The following is a 19,445-nucleotide window of genomic DNA, read 5'->3' as shown; positions in this document are numbered from 1 at the left end:
CACACATAGCTAGGCTTCAGTTTTCCAGGCTAAATGAAACTGGGGGTATATTTAAAGCGGAGGTTCACCCTAAAGTGGACCTTCCGCTCATCGGAACCCTCCCCCCCTCCGGCGCCACAATTGGCACCTTTCAGGGGGGAGGGGGGTGCAGATACCTCTACAGTACAGGTATCTGCACCCACTTCCGGGATAGCTCTCTGCGGAAAGGGGCGTAGATTACGCCCCTTTCCGCAAGTGCCCGCCCCTTTCCGCAAGTGCCCCGCTGCCTGCTGGGAAACACACAGATCCCAGAGGCAGCGGGGACCGTCCTTATTGCGCAGCGCAACTCGCGCATGCGCAGTAGGGAACCGGGAAATGAAGCCGAAAGGCTCCATTTCCTGATTCCCATACCCAAGATGGCGGCGGCAGGACCCGAGAGACGATCTAGAGATCGGCTTCGGGTGCCGACATCGTGGGCGCGCTGGACAGGTAAGTGTCACCATTTTAAAAGTCAGCAGCTGCAGTATTTGTAGCTGCTGGTTTAAAAAAAAAAAAAAAAAAACGCAGAGTCCCGGCGGACTCCCGCTTTAAAGCCGGAGAGTGCAAAATCAGGCTCACTTCTGCATAGAATCCAATCAGTGTCCAGGTTTTGTTGCCAAAGCTTAATTGAACAAGTGCCAGTTAGAAGCCGATTCGTTTCTATGTAGACATGAGCCTGATTTTGCACTCTCTGGCTTTAGTAAATAAACCCCTGGGTGTCATTCATCCTGGAAGACTGAAGACATCTTGTGGTGGAGAAGATGTACTGCAGGGACTGCTAAGGGGAGAATGTGAGCTACTTTTTTTTTAGGGACATACAAAAATAGTGTCAGGGTGGGAGGTAACATCATCGGAGCCCCCTAATGCCGCGTACACACGACCAGACTTTTGGACAGCAAAGGTTCGACGGAACGAGTCCGTCTGACAATTCGATCATGTGTGGGCTCCATCGGACCTTTGCTTGCCAAAAATCTGGCGGACTTTAGAAATAGAACATGTTTTACATTTTTCCACCGGACCGAGAAATTCGTTCGTGTGTATGCTAGTCTGACGGACAAAAACCGACGCTAGGGCAGCTATTGGCTACTGGCTATGAACTTCCTTATTCTAGTCCAGTCGTACGTCATCGCATTCGAATCCGTCGGACTTTGGTGGGATTGTGTGTGGCCAAGTCCGTTCATTCGGAAAGTCCGTCGGAAAGACCGGCGGACCTAGTCCCTCTAAAAGTCCGGTCGTGTGTACGCGGCATTAGAGTTGCCTGAATTACTTTTATTTGGTAGGCCTTCACTGGCTGTAAAAATCAATACTAAGCTCACAGCTGCTGCTTTCTTATACCCTTTGTATACTGCACTATTTATAAATGTACCTTGGTAGACAAGGGGTTAATGAACACCTTTAGCAGATAATATGTAGTAAGGCCCCTAATGGATAGTAGACATGTGCTTGGTCTGCATCCATTGCGCCAATAGACAACCTATGGGAAACTAAATTGAACATAATACATAAGTAAAACATACGCCTCTGGCTCCTTGTATTTGTTTGTCCATTTTGCGGTCTTACAGACAGAATAAAAAAAAAAAAACATAAAACACACTTACTGTGGAAAAGTTTTAATTACAATGACACAAATACATTGCATTTTAGTGAATGAAAACCTAGCAGACCTTTGAGGAGTTATTTCATTGTCTTCAAAGATACTACTACTCTGAAGAATCAACATATCAATGCCTTCAATTAGATCACTAACAGGGTCCAATAATGTTCTGTATTGCCAGGAAAACGTACTTTCTTTACACCTGACCATGAAAGTAAAAAAAAGTGACAAATAAATTCAGGCTGCATGAAAACAGAGTCACAGTAGCACAATCAGCAGAGAGCACAAGCTTTGCCATGAGAAGGGGACAGGGTGGATTGTCGAGGCATGGTTCATAGAGAGGTCTAAGTAGCAGCCTCCAGACTGGAAATTCTGCTTTTTGCAGAGGGAGCTTAAAAAAAATAAAATAAAAAAAAAAGCTTAAAGCTCAATCCACAAACACCAGAATAAGGAGTCCAATAAGATCACACCTAATTATGGACTAAGCCTCTACTGTTTTCATGCAGAGTTTGTCACTTTATTTATTTTTTAATTCCAATTGAGTTATTAATTTTTCCAAACCAGATGTAGCACTGACCCCCGAAGGAGCGGCTGAATTTTTCTGGGCTTACCGATTACCTCCACCAGCTCGTCACTTGTTATTCTTATCTAGGGGTTCCCAGGGTTGATGACCCAGTAACCGCAGAGACCGACACTTGAATTTCTTTTTAGGATTTTTATTTGCGTAAAACGGTTGAACAAACTCAGTCTCTTTGTTGGGAATAGAGGGTATAAGGGTAAAGTTTAGCTCAGGTGCTTGGAACTGCTAACTTCAATAAAAGTCTCTGTATATAATCCAGGGACTAGCCACTCACAACAGAATTCTTTAACTGTTGGATAAATCCTTGACCTTGGATCTAGCAGCCATTGTGATTCTAGCTTTGCAAAGTCTCTCTCTCAGACTTGGTTGAAAAACTTGCAAAAAAAAAAAAGTTGCAAAGGTTGACTTGAATGCCAACTCTACTAAAGGAAGGGGGGGGGGGTACAGAGATGACGGAATTTACAAGCGTTTTACACACAGAAGATTAAGGACTTCCAGTTGCAGCATACATATGTAGATACAGAGCCAAAACAGGTACAGAGTAGTACTTTCCCCCTCTGATGAGAAGGAACACAGCCTGCGTTCCGGTTTTGAACAGCCCACCAGGTTATTTGGACATATATATCTTTTGTGGCCTTCAACAATCTCCTAGCACAGGGGCCACAAAAGATATATGCTGGCTGCCTTGGAGGGGACAGGGAGGAGGTGGGACGAGTGCCGTGCACACAGGGGAATTTCCTGTTTACACAGCAGCCTCTGTAATAGGAAGTCAGTCTCCTGCACTGCCATTGGACGACTGTTCAGTTCATCAAAGGAGGCGGGACTTTGTATTAAAGAGGCCGTCGAGAAAAATAGGAGTTTTTCCTGTATTTATTCTTTTGGCACTCGTCCCATCCCCTCCAAGGCTGCAGATGGATGGGCATCAATCAAGCTGCACTGATGGCAATGGTGGGTGCTGCACTCCTGGCAATGGTGGGTTCTGCATTCATGGCACTTGTGAGGCTGCAGATGGGCACTGACCCTTATTTTGCTTCACAGTTCTGTATTTAAAATTTAAGTTTTTTCCTGAAACTTCCCCCTTAAAGTGAAGGTGCATGTTATAGATAAATAAATACGGTATATCCAAATAACACGCCCAAGCTCATCTCTTTACTCACACACAGCCCACAAAGGCAAGATAGTTCTTGTTTGGCAGTGTATTGGTGCTCGAACGAACACACTTAGACCGAATTTTAATGGTTCAAAGAATGTCAGGCAAAATGGTCGGCCCTAACGCATGTTCACTTCATCAAATCTGGCCCTCTTTGAAAAAGGTTTGGACACTCCTGTAAAGGGATACTTTGGCTAAAAGAACAAAGCTCCCACCCTAGAGTTACTCTACTTTGCCTTGACAAACAGAGCTCTTATGCCATGTACACACGACTGGACGTTTCGACGGACTAGGTCCGACGGTCTTCCTGATGGACTTTTGGCAGCGTTCCGACTGACTTTTCAAATGAACGGACTTGGCCACACACAATCACACCAAAGTCTGATGGATTCGAACGTAATGACGTACGACTGGACTAGAATAAGGAAGTTCATAGCCAGTAGCTGCCCTAGTGTCGTTTTTTTTCCGTCGGACTAGCATACTCACGAACGGATTTCTCGATAGGAACTGGGTCCGGTGGAGTTCCGGCCAAAAAATTTGAAACATGTTCTATTTCTAAAGTACGTCAGATTTTTGGACAGCAAAAGTCTGAAGGAGCCCACACACGATCGAATTGTCCAATGGATTAGTTCCGTTGGACCTTTCCTGACAAAAAGTCCGGTCATGTACGCGGCATTAGTCTAGCTGGACTTGCCTCATCTTAGTAGTGGTGTTGATAGACAAAGAACGTTTACCAAATCCTTCTGCTTATGTTCTATACCAGGGATATGCAATTAGCAGACCTCCAGTTGTTGCAGAACTACAACTCCCATGAGGCATAGCAAGGCTCTGACAGCCACAAGCATGACACCCAGATGCAGAGGCATGATGGGACTTGTAGTTTTGAAACAGCTGGAGGTCCGCTAATTGCATATGCCTGTTCTATACATTTGAAGGCTACTCCATGACCATGGTTGAACCTGCTCTGAAATTCCTATATAGCTGGGATAGATGTTCCGGACCAATCAACATTTTCTCTCAGGCACTCAGCACCTGCAACATTCCCCCACCATACTCCATAGGCACAAACCTGTATGTGTGTCTGATGCAAACATGAATTTCTGTAGAAAGATCTTTGGTTAGAAAGATACCTTCTATGGAGACCTTGCATGGATGACCAGCTTTTGTCTTATATCTGTAGGAGCTAGTCAAGTCAACAATATGCCACTGCAGTCTTTTTGAAGGTGCAAGCCAGCGACTTACTAGTAAAGCTCTGTAATTGTAAATGCAGGGTTTTTACTGTAACATGTCGTATAGTAAGTTCTGCTTTGAAACAGAAGCGGGGAAAGGACAATGTAATAAAATCCCTTTAGCAGAAGGGTTTTTATGAAGTGTCAAACATTTTGAGGATCAAAGATTAAAATCATACCTGTCTAAATCCTAGAAAGCATGCTGATAAATAAGCCACAGGATTACTTACCCTGTTTGCATTATAGTACAAGACAACCAAGTATCTGTTCCAAAATATTTATTTATTTTTTTCAAAATTGTTCATCTTTTTTTGTTTACAGTGCAAAAAATAAAAAAATAAAATCACAGAGGTGATCAAATACCAGCAAAAGAAAGCTCTATTTGTGGGAAAAAAGTACATAAATTTTGTTTGGGTACAATGTCGCACGACCGTGCAATTGTCAGTTAAAGTGACGCAGTGCTGTAACGCAAAAAATTGCCTGGTCATTAAGGGAGTAAATCCTTCTGGGGCTGAAGTGGTAAAGTACATTCTCTGAGTTCAATGGCTTGTCCAAAGCACAGGGGAAAAAATGTGTCCCTGGAAACATGTTTTGAAATATGGATGGCCAATCACAAGTGGCTAAGGCATTCCCTACTGCAGCCGTACAGATACAAGGGGTGTATACACTGGCCACTTTATTAGGTACACCTGTTCAATTGCTTGGTAACAAAAATTGCTAATCAGCCAATCACATAGCAGCAACTCAATGCGTTTAGGTATCTAGATGTGGCGAAGACGACTTACTGAAGTTCAAATTGAGCATCAGAATGGGGAATAAAGGTTATTTAGCAATTTTGAACGTGGCATGGTTTTTGGTGCCAGACTGGCTGGTCTGAGTATTTCAAAAACTGCCGATCTACTTGGATTTTCACTCACAACCATCTCTAAGGTTTACAGAGAATGGCCTGAAAAAGAGAGAATATATCTAGCGAGCGGCAGTTGTGTGCACAAAAATGCTTTGTTGATGTCCTCTGAGGTCAGAGGAGAATGGGCAGACTCGTTCAATATGATAGAAAGGCAACAGTAACTAAAAAAACAACCCATTACAACCAAGGTATGCAAAATACCATTTCTGAATGCACAACACATCAAAACTTGAAGCAGATGGACTACAGCAGCAGAAGACCACACCAGGGGTCACACCTATCAGCAAAGAACAGGAAACGGAGGCTACAATTTGATCAGGCTCACCAAAATTGGACAAATGAAGATTGGAAAACTTTTTCCTGGTCTGATGGGTCCCAATTTCAGCTGTGACATTCAGATGGTAGGGTCAGAATTTGCCGTAAACAACATGAAAGCATGGATCCATCCTACCTTGTATCAACGGTTCAAGCTGGTGGTGGTGGGGGTGTAATGGTGTGGGGGATATTTTCTTGGCACACTTTGGGCCCCTTAGTACCAATTGAGCATTGTTTAAACACCACAGCCTACCTGAGTATTGTTGCTGACCATGTCCATCCCTTTATGACTACACTGTACCCATCTTCTGATGGCTACTTTCAGCAGTATAATGCACCATGTCAGAAAGCTCAAATCATCTCACCACTGGTTTCTTGAACATGACAATGAGTTCACTGTACTCCAATGGCCTCCACAGTCACCAGATCTCAATCCAATAGAGCACCTTTGGGATGTGGTGGGAGATTTGCATCATGGATGTGCAGCCAACAAATCTGCAGCAACTGCGTGATGCTATCATGTCAATTTGCACCAAAATCTCTGAGGAATGTTTCCAACACCTTGTTGAATCCATGCCACCAAGAATTAAGGCAGTTCTGAAGACAAAGGAGTTCCAACCCAGTAATAGCAAGGTGTACCTAATAAAGCGGCCAGTGATTGTCTGTAAAACTGCAGGGGCAGAGAATGTCTCAGTCACTTATGATTGGTAGTCCACATATCAAAACATTTCACAAATATTTCCAGGGACACATTTTATCCCTGTGATTTTGACAAGCCATTGAACACAGAGAATGTGCTTTAACCACTTGAGACCCGCGCTATAGCCGAATGACGGCTACAGCGCGGATCTCCTTTGCCGGGACTATGTCTATTGACGTAGTCCTGTGGGCGCGCGCGGCGCGCTCTGTGATCGGCGAGTCTACGAGACTCGCCTGATCACCGATCCGTGCAAGGGGTCGATCCCGACCCCTTATCACGTGATCAGCTGTCAGCCAATGACAGCTGATCATGTGATATAACGGAGCCGGTAATCGGCTATTATTCCTCCTCGCACTGCAGCGCGAGGAGAAAAAAAAATAAGCCGATCACCGGCAGCGGCCCTGCCAGTGCCCACCTGCCCCCTGCCAGTGCCCACCTGCCCCCTGCTTTGCCACATTAATAAAAAATGTGTCCCCCCTGTCAGTGCCACCCAGCAGTGCCCACAGTGCCACCCAGCAGTGCCCACAGTGCCACCCAGCAGTGCCCACAATCTGCCTCAAGAAAGGTGCTGCACCCCAGTGCCACATATCTGTGCCCAGCAGTGCGGCCCATCAGTGCCCAGCAGTGCCGCCCATCAGTGCCCAGCAGTGCCACCTATCAGAGCCACCTATCAGTGCCACCTATCAGTGCCCATCAGTCCCATCTATCAGTGGTACCTATCAATGCCCCTTAGTGCCACCCATCCGTGCCACCCATCTGTGCCATCTTATCTGTGCCCGTCTTTGCCCATCAGTGCCGCCTTATCTGTGCCCATCGGTGCCGCCTTATCTGTGCCTATTAGTGCCGCCTTAACTATGCCTATCAGTGCCCACCAGTGCAGCCTATCAGTGCCCACCAATGCAGCCTATCAGTGCCCACCAATGCAGCCTATCAGTGCCGTCTCATCAGCGCACTTCAATGAAGGAGAAAAATGACCTGTTTGCAAAATTTTATAACAAACTATTAAACATGATTTTTTTTGCATTATTTTTTTGTTTGTTTAGCAAAAAATAAAACTCCCAGCTGTGATTAAATACCACCAAAAGAAAGCTCTATTTGTGGGAAAAAAATGATAAAAATTTCATTTGGGTACAGTGTTGTATGCCCGCGCAATTGTCATTCAAAGTGCATCAGCGCTGAAAGCTGAAAATTGGTCTGGGACTGAGGGGGGTTTAAGTGCCCAGTAAGCAAGTGGTTAAGTAAACTAACGGATTTAAAGTGAAATTTTAATATAAAACATAAATTGTGAAAAAACAGGCAGATTTTTTAATGCACAAGAGACATGCTGTCTTAGGCTTGATTCACACTAATGCATTTTTTGATGCATTTTGCAGAAATGCAGGGAAATGTTTTAACATGGGTTCCTATGGAACATGTTCACATCAATGCATTTTTGTGCATTTGCGTTTTGGTCGGGGACTTTTTTCATGCAAAATGCAGCGTTTTGCATGTAATAGACGTCAATGGCCCCACATCAAAAAGTACCACATCTTTACTGCGTTTTTACCACGGTTTTTGAGGGGGGGTTTTTTTTTCATTTTTTTACACCGTATATAGCACACTGAAAAGAAAAAAAAAAAAACGCGTGTCCAAAAATGCGACAAGCACTGCAAAAAGCACTGCAGAAACGCTCCAAAGCAACATGCATAGATGTGAATCGAGCCTAAGGTCTGGTTCACACCTTTGAATTTTTTAGTGCATTTTCAGTTTTGCAGAAACACACTACAGTCCATTTAATATGGTTTCCTATGGATTAAGTTCATATCTGTGCATTTTATGGAAAGGGTCAGGATTTTTTTCTGGTTTTTGGTTCCATAGACTTCAGTGGATCAGAAATGTGTATTGAAAAACGCAAAATGCGCCTGGAATATGCAAACCACAACCTGTATAGGACATAGGTGTGAGGCCTTACTTGCCTGTCGGCACCGTACACTGAACTGCATTCAACAGCGAAGACTCCTCCAAATGGGCGGGATTGATGTCATCAAGAAGGTGCTGACACATCTGATCCATATAGATGTATATAAAATGCACTTTTTAACTATCAAAAAGTGTTTCCAAGCTCTAAACCTTTCATCTGATTTCTAAATTACTGCATTTGTAAATTCCAAAAGCCAATATAAAGGAAGAGTATTGGTGAAAAAAGCACTTGTGAGCAGGGCCGGTGCTACCACTAGGCAATCTAGGCAGTTGCCTAGGGCACACTGCTGCCTAGGGGTGCCCGGCCGATGCTTTCCCTCCACGTCTGCATGCTCTGCACTGTCTGCAGGCTGCAGCATGTAAATAACTCAGTCCGACCTGTAGTGTAATTAAAGGTGCAGCGTAACACTGGAGCCAACGCTAAAGGAAGTAGAGCCCATGCTTCCTGTATAGTGGTGCCTTCTCTCACATGGGCAGGGCAAAGGGGGTGGAGCCAATGGGGCAGCAAAATTAGGTTTCGCCTAGGGTGTCAAAAATCCTTCCGCCAGTCATGCTTGTGAGTTTAACCAATCTTGTTTTTTGTACAATTCTCCTTTAAGGAGGCGTGGCAAGGGGTTTTACCCTATGCTTGAATACTTTTGCTGATAGGTGTCCCTTATTCCCATCTCATAAAGTTGGGAGGTATGGCTCACATAAAACATGCATCTCATGCAATTTTCTACAACAATGAGAGTTTCTGAAAATACAATCACTCTTTTACAGACAGTGTGGGTGAAATAAGAACATACATCGCCTACACCACTAATCAGAATAAAGAGAGCACAGCCTGGCACTTCCCCAATCAAAGATGGACGCCAGGTGTACATGGCGTCATTCTCCGTCCCAGATGTATGGAGGCGTGGCTAGCACCGGGTCACGTGCTCTGCCAGGAGCCTATCGCATAAGATTGTCGTCTGTCTCTATGGGAACGGTTGGTACAACTAATAGGTCCCAGCTCATGAGGTAACCCGTGTGCCCACCGGTGTGTGTGCGTATGTTGCGGGCACAGTGTGTGCATTATACCGGGGTGGGCTGTAACACAACTACACGATTATCCCGGATGTGAGCCCTCTATTACCACGTATGGAATGACTATGTGTTGTCATAGGAAGGATGCTGCTTGGCTGTGTTTTATTTTATTAGAACGTTGCTGCTGACATTATATAATAAATTCCAATGCCAATAAGTTATAAAGCATAACTCTGGAGAAAATCCAAAACAACCTTTGAAGTGGGTCCTTACCCTGCCCTGTATGGGTTAAATGCTTGCCTTTGTCTGCAGTACCATTACAAAGTGCCCTGACTTACCTTGTCCCCTCACTCCTGCAGGTTCCACCACGCCATACCATCGTTACCCCAAAGCTGCTTCTCTTCAGCACTCCATCCATGGGTCACACTCTGACATCATCAGGACGCTGAGTGCCCACCCACCAGCCAGAGCGTCAGAGGGAAGAGGAGAGCGCCGACTGCCGAGGGACTGGGGAACAAGGTGGGTAAAAGTGATTTTTTAATGGTGCTCCAGACAGAACCAAGCTTTTCACACTTGGGAATGCACCCACACTTTGATTAGATGTGAAAACTCCAGGGACAGTTCCTGTTAATAAATGTGGGAGTCAGCACCGCTGAAAGCAATGAGAGGTTGCCGACTTACATGTAATCTCTCAAGCAGTCATCGCATACGTGTGATTTGCCCTGGTCATAGACTGCCAGCTTCCAGGGCCCATCACTTACATGTGATCACTGCATGAGAGATTAAATACGAGTGGCCGTGATTAGCTGCAGGAATTGGCAGGCTCCCATTGCTTTCAATGGGTTTTCCTCCTGCAGCTAATCCCAGGAACCCCCACCGGTAGGGATGAGCTCAGGCGTGTTCGCATGGAACAAGTGCAGAGCCCGCCAGGAAGTTGGTGCAGCGCTGCGCTAATCACAGGCAATGAGACATTGCCCGATCTCTGCAGCCGCGCATCGGGGCAAACTCTCACTGCCTGTGATTAGCGCAGCGCTGCACCAACTTCCTGGCGGGCTCTGCACGTGTTCCATGCGAACACGCCTGAGCTCATCCCTGCCCACCGGGGTTCTCACATATAATGGTAGTGTGTGTGTGTGTGTGTGTGTATTCGCAGGTTGAATGCACCCTTAAGGCCTGGTTCACACCTATGCATTTTTAGTGCTTTTTGCATTTTGCAGATTTTCACTACAGTCCAGTTAACATGGTTTCCTATGGAACACATTCTGTAGTGCAAATATACAAAATGCAAAAAGCACTAAAAATGCATAGATGTGAATCCAGCCTAAAAGAGAAGTATGTTCAATGTTTTTTTTTGGCTGTACTTCTCTTGTGGTTTACAGGAGTGTACTAAGTTCTGCGCTCCTGTGATCCACATTGAGCTGAAAGCGGGCTAAAGCCTGCTGTCGGCTGATATCACAGAGCCGGTCCAGACAGAAATGTTCAGATCCACCCAGGCGACTGACCAGCAGCTTGCACAGCCTCTTAGTGTGCTGCTGAGAGCCTGAGCCAGCTACCTCTTGCCCCCTCTCACGCCTGGAGCTCCAGTGAGCGCTGGATGGGTAGAGCACAAAGCAGTGGCTGACAGTCACTGCTATGTGCTCAGAGCAGACCTGAGAACAATCATCTTTGTGTCCAAGCTCGCGTTTCTGCTAAGTTTTGAATGCAGACAAACTGGCTGCTGTATTATTTCCATTCAATGGCCTATTTGTTTCCTTTTAGAGTAAGGGATGGTTAGAACCTCTGTAAGCCCTTGTACACACGGTCAGACATTCCGACAACAAAATCCGTCAGATTTTGTCCGACGGATTTTGTCCGAAACTGGTGTTGCATACACACGGTCGGACAAAGTTGTCGAAAAATCCGATCGTTCGTATCGTGATGACGTTATTTTGTTACGTTCAGGCTAGTAGCCAATAGCTTTGGTCTAGGAATTTGATCTGAGCATGCTTGGCACTTTGTCTAATCGGAATTCTCTACAAACGATAGGACAAAGTCTGATCGGATCATGTTGTCGGAAAATTTTATAGCCCAGCTCTAAAACTTTGTCGGTCGGATATTCCGACGGAAACAGTCCGATGTACACCACACATGGTCGGATTATCCGACAACACGGTCCGATCAGACATTTTCTGTCGGAATGTCCGACCGTGTGTACAAGGGCTAAGGGTTTTTATTTTTTGCTATCTACTCTATGTACCATTGAGTAGATTTCCCTTCACTTCCTTTCCCCATAGCCAAAAAAAGGAAGTGAGAGGAAAGCCATCCAAGGTGAGGGATTTACTGGTTGTCACCAGAACTAATGTCTCCATAGGGGGTTTTCTATTTAAAGCAGAACTCCAGCCAAAATAAAAGGATGAAATGGATAGCCTCTTAATACATAAAATATCAGAATCAACTTTTGCTGTAATATTTACCTTGAATCCAGAGATTTTTCCACACAGTACTTTTTTCTACTGTAAGATGTCGCCAATCTGATTTTCAGCATCATTCAACCTACTTCCTCTCGTCCTGGTCTCATCCCAGCCTGTGACTGGACAGTGAAAGGAGAAGTAGCACATTTAGGAAGTCTCTCCTCCTATCAGCATGCTTCCTGTCAGCACATGGTCTGATTGGCTACTTGTTCTGCTTCTTTTTCTCACACGCCAGCCCACAAAGATGGAGCTAGACAGTGCTCCCATGATTACTGTGGGTATTTGCCATGATTGGAAACTGCATAGAATCTACAATGTTTACTTGAACAGATCTTATCCATAAGATAAGAAAGATCAGCAGGTAGCCAATCTTGTTTGTGGTGGAAGGGAGGAATGTGGGAGGAAACAAAGTCCTTACCATGCCTGTTATGCAGCAAACTTACTACTTTGTTCTGAATGGGCAAGGTATGGGTTTACTTTAAAGCAGAAGTCAGCTGAAACATATCAGAGAGGATGGTTATAATGTGCTTGTTGCTCTACATTTATCTCATACAGTATCTCACAAAAGTGAGTACACCCCTCACGCTTTTGTAAATATTTTATTTTATCTTTTCATGTGACAACGCTGAAGAAATGACACTTTACTACAATGTAAAGTAGTGAGTGTACAGCTTGTATAACAGTGTCAATTTGCTGTCCCCTCAAAATAACTCAACACACAGCCATTAATGTCCAAATTGCTGGCAACAAAAGTGAGTACACCCCTAAGTGGAAACGTCCAAATTGGACCCAATTAGCCATTTTCCCTCCCCGGTGTCATGTGACTTGTTAGTGTTACAAGGTCCCAGGTATGAATGGGGAGCAGGTGTGTTAAATTTGGTGTTATAACTCTCACTCTTTCATACTGGTCACTGGAAGTTCAACATGGCACCTCATGGCAAAGAACTCTCTGGATCTTAAAAAAAATAATTGTTGCTTTACATAAAGATGGCCTAGGCTATAAGAAGTTTGCCAAGATCCTGAAACTGAGTTGCAGCATGGTGGCCAAGACCATACAGCGGTTTAACAGGACGGGTTCCACTCAGAACATGCCTCACCATGGTCGACCAAAGAAGTTTAATACATGTGCTCAGTGTCACATCCAGAGGTTGTCTTTGGTAAATAGACATATGAGTGCTGCCAGCATTGCTGCAGAGATTGAAGGACTGGGGGGTCAGCACATACCGCACACTGCATCAAATTGGTCTGCATGGTTGTCATCCCAGAAGGAAATATCTTCTAAAGATGATGCACAAGAAAAACCGCAAACAGTTTGCTGAAGACAAGTAGACTAAGGACTTGGGTTACTGGAACCATGTCCTGTGGCCTGATGAGACAAAGATAAACGTATTTGGTTCAGATGGTGTCAAGCGTGTGTGGTGGCAACCAGGTGAGGAGTACATAAACAAGTGTGTCTTGCCTATAGTCAAGCATGGTTGTTGGAGTGTCATGGTCTGGGGCTACATCAGTGCTGCTGGAACTGGGGAGTTACAGTTCATTGAGGGAAACATGAATGCCAACCTGTACTGTGACATACTAATGCCAAGCATGATCCCCTCCCTTCAGAGACTGGGTCGCAGAGCAAGATTCCAACATTATAACGACCGCAAACACGCCTCAAAGAAGACCACTGCCTTGCTAATGAAGCTGAGGGTAAAGGCGATGGACTGGCCAAGCATGTCTCCAGACCTAAACCCTATTGAGCATCTTTGGGGCATCCTGAAATGAAAGGTGGAGGAGTGCAAGGTCTCTAACTTCCACCAGCTCAGTGATGTCATCATGGAGGAGGGGAAGAGGACTCCAGTGGCAACCTGTGAAGCTCTGGTGAACTCCATGCCCAAGAGAGTTAAGGCAGTGCTGGAAAATAATGGTGGCCACACAAAATATTGACACTTTGGGCCCAATTTGGACATTTTCACTTAGAGGTGTACTCACTTCTGTTGCCAGTGGTTTAGACATTTAATGGCTGTGTGTTGAGTTATTTTAAGGGGACGGCAAATTTACACTTTTATAAAAGCTGTACACTCACTACTTTACATTGTAGCAAAGTGTCATTTCTTCAGTGTTGTCACATGAAAAGATATAATAAAATATTTACAAAAATGTCAGGGCTGTACTCATTTTTGTGAGATACTGTATATATAGAACCATTATTAAACTACCAATTCACCATGGAACATTGAACCAACTGAATTACTGTTAATACAGTAACAGTCTACTTATACACTCTGTCAGCAGTTTGAATTTGATGGATTTAATTTGCAATAATAAAATGCTTTCTTTCCTCAGCAGCCTTTTAATTTGGCCAAATTGTGTCACCCACAGGTCTGTGAAAAGGAAGAGACATGTCTGATCCCAACATTCTGCTATCAGCAGATGAGTCAAATCCACATAAAAGACTTGAAGTATCAGAAGGATTTGAAGCATCAGATGTGGACAGTGAACAGGAAAAAATATGCAGGCACTGTTTTCCAAATAAGTTACACCAAGAGATAAATGAGGATGAATCAGAAAAAAAGAACTTACCACAAGTTCTAGATGGAAAAGACGTAATAAGCCTGGATCCTCTGGCAGGCCAGGAAGAACTAGCACTGCAATGGCGTGCAAAGGAGGACATGGAACTTCAGCAATGGTCTGATGGCTCCATCTACAGAGGAAATATTACTATGAACATGAAGCTGGGAGTTGGGGAATTCAGATGGGCCAATGGAGAGGTGTGTGACTGCTGTTACATAAACACTTGGGATGATAAAAAATCCTGAGTCCTCAGAAAATTTAGTCTGTAAAGCTGTCCATACATATTACAGTCTGTTGATGCAAATCCTTTTGATTTACCAAAAACTTTGTAATATGAGTGCCTACCTGAACAATTCATTCAGAGAGACCGTTTAATTACATAATAGTTTTTAGAACTAATGGAGATTGTACAATCAGACTGCAATGTGTATGGTCATCCTAAAGCCCCGTACACACGAGCGGACTTTTCAACATCCAAAGTCTGACGGAATGATTCCGGCAGACTATTCGATCGTGTGTGGGCTGCAACGGACTTTTGATTCACAAAAGTCTGACAGACTTTAGAAATGGAACATGCTTCAAATTTTTCCGCCAGAACTCTGCCGGACCCAGTTCCTACCGAAAAATTTGCTCGTGTGTATGCTATTCCGACGGACTAAAACCGACGCTAGGGCAGCTATTGGCTATTGGCTATGAACTTCCTTATTCGAGTCCAGTCGTACGTCATCACGTTCGAATCCGTCGGAGTTTGGTGTGATTGTGTGTGGCCAAGTCCGCTCATTCGGAAAGTCCGTCAGAATTCTGCCAGAACTCCGTCAGAACTCCTTCGAAAGTCTGTCGGACTTAATCCCTCGAAAAGTCCGGTCGTGTGTAAGCGGCATAAGTGTTATTAAAGGTCTACTATACTCAAAGCTGACTGGTAATCGTTTTGTGATTGATATCAGCCTAAATTACATGCTGGTTTCATGTATCCTGGCTGCTTGAATGGCCTTATTACACTCTATAGCATTAGCAAGGGTCTCCAAAGCATCTAAAAAAGGATCAGATTATTGTACTTCAGACATTAGGAGGGCCAGGCTGTAGCGACTAAACAATGCCTCAAGCTTGGTGGCCAGTGGGAGAAAAACAATTGCATAGCGCCTGTGGTTAGTAAGAGGAATCGTGCCCCATCAATGTTATTAGTAGGCAAAATGGTGTCCCATCACTGGTGTCAATAGGAAAAATGGGCCCCATCGTTGGTGTCAATAGGAATAATGGCACCCCATCATTTGTGTCAATTGGAAGAATGGAACCCCGTCAATAGAAAGAATAGCGCTCCATCATTAGTGTCAGTGAGGGGAATTGTGCCCCATTGTTGGTGCCAGTGGGAGGAATGGTGCCACTTTGCTGCTGTCAGTGGAAAGAATAGTGCCCTATTGTTGGTGCCACTGGAAGACATAGCACCCCATCTATGGTGTCAGTTGGGAAAACGAGTGCCTTGTATCAGTGGGAGGAATAGTAATCCAAGGGCTGGATAAAGGCAAGCAAAGGGCCGCATTTGACCCACGGGCCACAGTTTGAAGACCACTGCTCTAGGGCATAGTTTGGAAATGTAGGAGTTCTAGTGTTACTCTGACTTTGAAATCTACATCTCTAAGTTTAAAGTTTATTGTTCCAGGTAAGTGACTTGGGTAGTACTAAAGCCAGGGAGAGCCAAGTAACTAGTATTCTTAGGAGGTCAGCAGTGGCAGCCTTTGTATTTCATCCACTACAGGGTTACCTGCTGCAATTCCCCTTTTAGGTCTGCATACATCCTTTCTTACAATTTATATATTGTTTCTTATTACAGTTTCCATTCCATATTTTAGTTACAGCTTCCTCACGCTTATTCCAATTGGTGAATCTTGTTATGGAAGTCTCAGTGAAATAATAGAAGTCAGCTGTGATTTTGGCCACTTGCGCAGAACTGAAATATGAGTTTTGGGTGGATGTGACATGTAGTAATTTATCTGTAGGGTTATTTCAGTGTGAGTAACCATGACAGATGGTGGAAAGCTAGATTTCAAACATTTAGAACAGAGTAATGAAGCATGAGTTGTTGCTTGCTACTTGTCTACTACTACAAGAATTAACATCACATAATGTATGTATTTTCTTTATTTTAGAGTTATATTGGTGAATTTTACAAGGATCATCACCATGGCAAGGGGATTTACTACTGGCCTGATGGCTGCAAATTCACTGGCTTTTTTTACCTCAGCCGTAAGGAAGGCTATGGGACCATGACATTTCCCGATGGCAAAGGTTACCAGGTAAATGTGTCATTATTCTTTAGAATACTGTAGGCATTACACTGCTGAACACACAGCTGTGTGTATATTCATTTACAGAGATAGACAGACAATGTGCCAGGCTGACACACCAATTCCCTCTAATGAAGCATACAGATGAACAGTAAAAAAAACTTTGATTTGCCTTTCACTGTCCCAGTGTTTCTATGAAGTGCGTTCTTCTTATGTCAGCATTCAAACCATCTCTGTAACCTCTTGATTTCTTCCTGTCCTCAGGGGCTCTACAAGTCGGATGTGCGTTATGGACCTGGCTTTGAAACTTACAGTGATGGGTGCCAGGATGTTGGCATCTGGAAGGGACAGCAGTTGTTCAGATTGTGCAATGTGGTACCTGGCTCTATCTCCACCCTTTCTTATCCACAATTTAGTCAGCCTCAGAAGACAAATAAAAGATGTGTTAGTGAAAATCATGATTCTGTTACAGAGAAGGGAAAGACTGAGGATCCCTTTTTGTTCAGATATAAGTTGCTATTACTGGAGGACAGATTCACCCTTCCTGAGAAGATCTATTCTTACTCCTCTGACACTGACCACCTCCCTATCACTCCTACTGAGTATCTAGAGTTTAATCAGCACTTTTACAGGGACAAAGACCAGCAAGAGGTTTGCAGTCATGTTACCTTTGATAATGTACAACCTAACAGTGGAATGAAGAAGATTTATCTGCACGTTAATGAACACAGGTTAGTAGAAAATGCAGTGTATATCTGGAAGAAAGATGGGGAAGACTATTTTGCACAGCCAAATAAAACTGTCCTAAAAAGCAGTGATGTTATTATTTGAATGTCATTAGTCATTAGCATGGCCACCATTGCAAAAACTAACTCTATTCACTCCAATCAGCGTATTAATAAAGCTGTATCTCAGAAAGGACAGCATGTAGGTAAGATTAATTAACACAGTGCACTTACCTTACAGAGTCCTATTTAAAGATAATTGCTGGAGCTTTCTTTTAAACTGCAACTAAAGACTTTTGTATGACAGTCTAAAAAAGTACCAAAAGCAGATACTATGTGTAGCACAAAAAAGAAATTTCCTTTACTTCCCTAACTGAGCCAATTCCCTTTTTATTTATGCCTACATGCTCCCCCTCCCATCAGTGTTGCCAACTTACACAATTGAAATTTACTGACATGACACCCAAAATTTACTGGCACAGCCATTTCCAATAGTTACAAAATTTAATTTTTAAGTGTGAATTTCAGTATTTAGGCTACAAACAAGTACAATATGCAATTATCAATGTGATTTAAGGTAGATAGGCAAAAAACATGTTTCTTATTTTATTTTCAATATAGTAAGTAAGTAGCTCAGGGAGAGGACTCAGGAGATCAAGAAATGAGAATGGACAGGCACACACACATAAAATTGACTCTCACAGTGACACTGACAGCAGTGTGCAGCAACATAGATCACCAGCATGGCACGTCCCCTCCTGAGTCACAGTGACAGTCTCTGTCCATGCCAGGTGGTCCCTTACGTCCAAGCGGCACTTACAGTCCCACTCCCGGCTTGCCTTGCTTCCATCCCGCAGACCCACACACAGGGCTCCGATCGCTCTGGTAGGCCGTGAACCATGACATCACATGACACCCTCAGGCGCTACCTCTGCCAGCGTGTGTTTGCGCCGCCCAAACATACTGTAGCAGACACCTGGATGGTCTCGGCCAGGAGTCACAGCCATGTTTTTGACTGGCAACCTTGTCCTGTCACTGGCAGCAGAAAAGTGAGCATCTTACTGGCTGCCAGTAAAAATACTGATGGCAACACTGCCTCCCAGACACTGCAGCTCACAGTGGTAGGTGTGACCAACATGGTGTCAGAACCCAGCCACCTTCATCAACTTGTGACGAATGTCTAGTCAAACTCACACCGTATTGTCACGGATATGTGACAAGGACACTCTCAGCCTCACCCTGCACAAAGATTTTACAGCTCATGGGACCACAATCTAAGTTGTAGCAGACTAAGAGCGATTATCACTGGGTTTAGTTAACTACACAGTTAAGGTAAAATGGTGCAAATAAAATATTTACAGTAAAAGGTTATCAAAAAGTACAAGAGACAATAATGCAACAGAAAAAGAGGGTTTAAAAGTGAAAATACTTAAAGTCCAGTTCTCTGAGTTCAGGAAAGTCCAGTCAATGAGCAAGATGGATCAGTGTGGCTTCTCCTCATATAAATCTTGCCTAATGTTCTCTGATGGTAAAAGGAGAGCTCCATACTGCTTATGCAGTCTCTCTTTTCTGGTCCCCGAAGAGGGTGTTGAAAGAAATTAACGAATTAATCGAGAGGTCTGTGGAGTGGCCTATGACAGTGTTTATGAACATGTAGCTGTCACTTCCTCAGATACAGTTTTATACATGTATTAATATCTTGGAATTCCTACAGGTTACACTCTGGTAACTTGTATATAACTGTTGTTGTCCCTCATGATGTTACTGTTTGAATGAATAAAAATAAAATGACTATCAAATGCCTATTTCACCTTGGAGATGTAATGTGACCAACCTGCCTCCAACCTAAAATGCTACTTCACCTGCCAAAACTGTCTGCATTTTGTGAGCCTCTGAGCCCTTTCCTTGTTCTCTGAGGCTTATATCGCCCTACTGCCGCACGTTCTGATTCTAGACATGGGGGTGACAGTCC

The 19,445-nt window shown here is 44.0% G+C and overlaps 1 protein-coding gene across 3 annotated transcripts in view; it reads left to right on the top strand.

Annotated features, from left to right (window-relative positions):
* The first annotated feature begins 9,385 nt into the window (after nucleotides 1–9,385).
* Nucleotides 9,386–19,445, top strand: part of ANKMY1 (ankyrin repeat and MYND domain containing 1) — a 59,464-nt gene continuing 49,404 nt past the window's right edge. Inside the window, exons 1-5 of one of the 3 annotated variants that reach the window (XM_077488355.1) lie at nucleotides 9,386–9,454; nucleotides 9,820–9,979; nucleotides 14,275–14,663; nucleotides 16,611–16,757; nucleotides 17,013–17,479. In XM_077488355.1, coding sequence (XP_077344481.1) covers nucleotides 14,295–14,663; nucleotides 16,611–16,757; nucleotides 17,013–17,479 — 983 coding nt within the window. In that variant the 5' untranslated portion in view covers nucleotides 9,386–9,454; nucleotides 9,820–9,979; nucleotides 14,275–14,294. Of the gene's footprint in view, nucleotides 9,573–9,819; nucleotides 9,980–14,274; nucleotides 14,664–16,610; nucleotides 16,758–17,012; nucleotides 17,480–19,445 lie in introns of all 3 variants that reach the window. The other 2 variants (XM_077488354.1, XM_077488356.1) reach the window with 2 other exon arrangements.

Source organism: Lithobates pipiens, unplaced genomic scaffold, assembly GCF_037356315.1.
Source record: "Lithobates pipiens isolate NorthernLeopardFrog02 unplaced genomic scaffold, aLitPip1_a1.2 Scaffold_18, whole genome shotgun sequence".
Classification (NCBI taxonomy): Eukaryota; Metazoa; Chordata; class Amphibia; order Anura; family Ranidae; genus Lithobates; species Lithobates pipiens.
The sequence above is the reverse complement of the archived record's forward strand: the minus strand, read 5'-3'. Positions and strand labels throughout refer to the sequence as shown.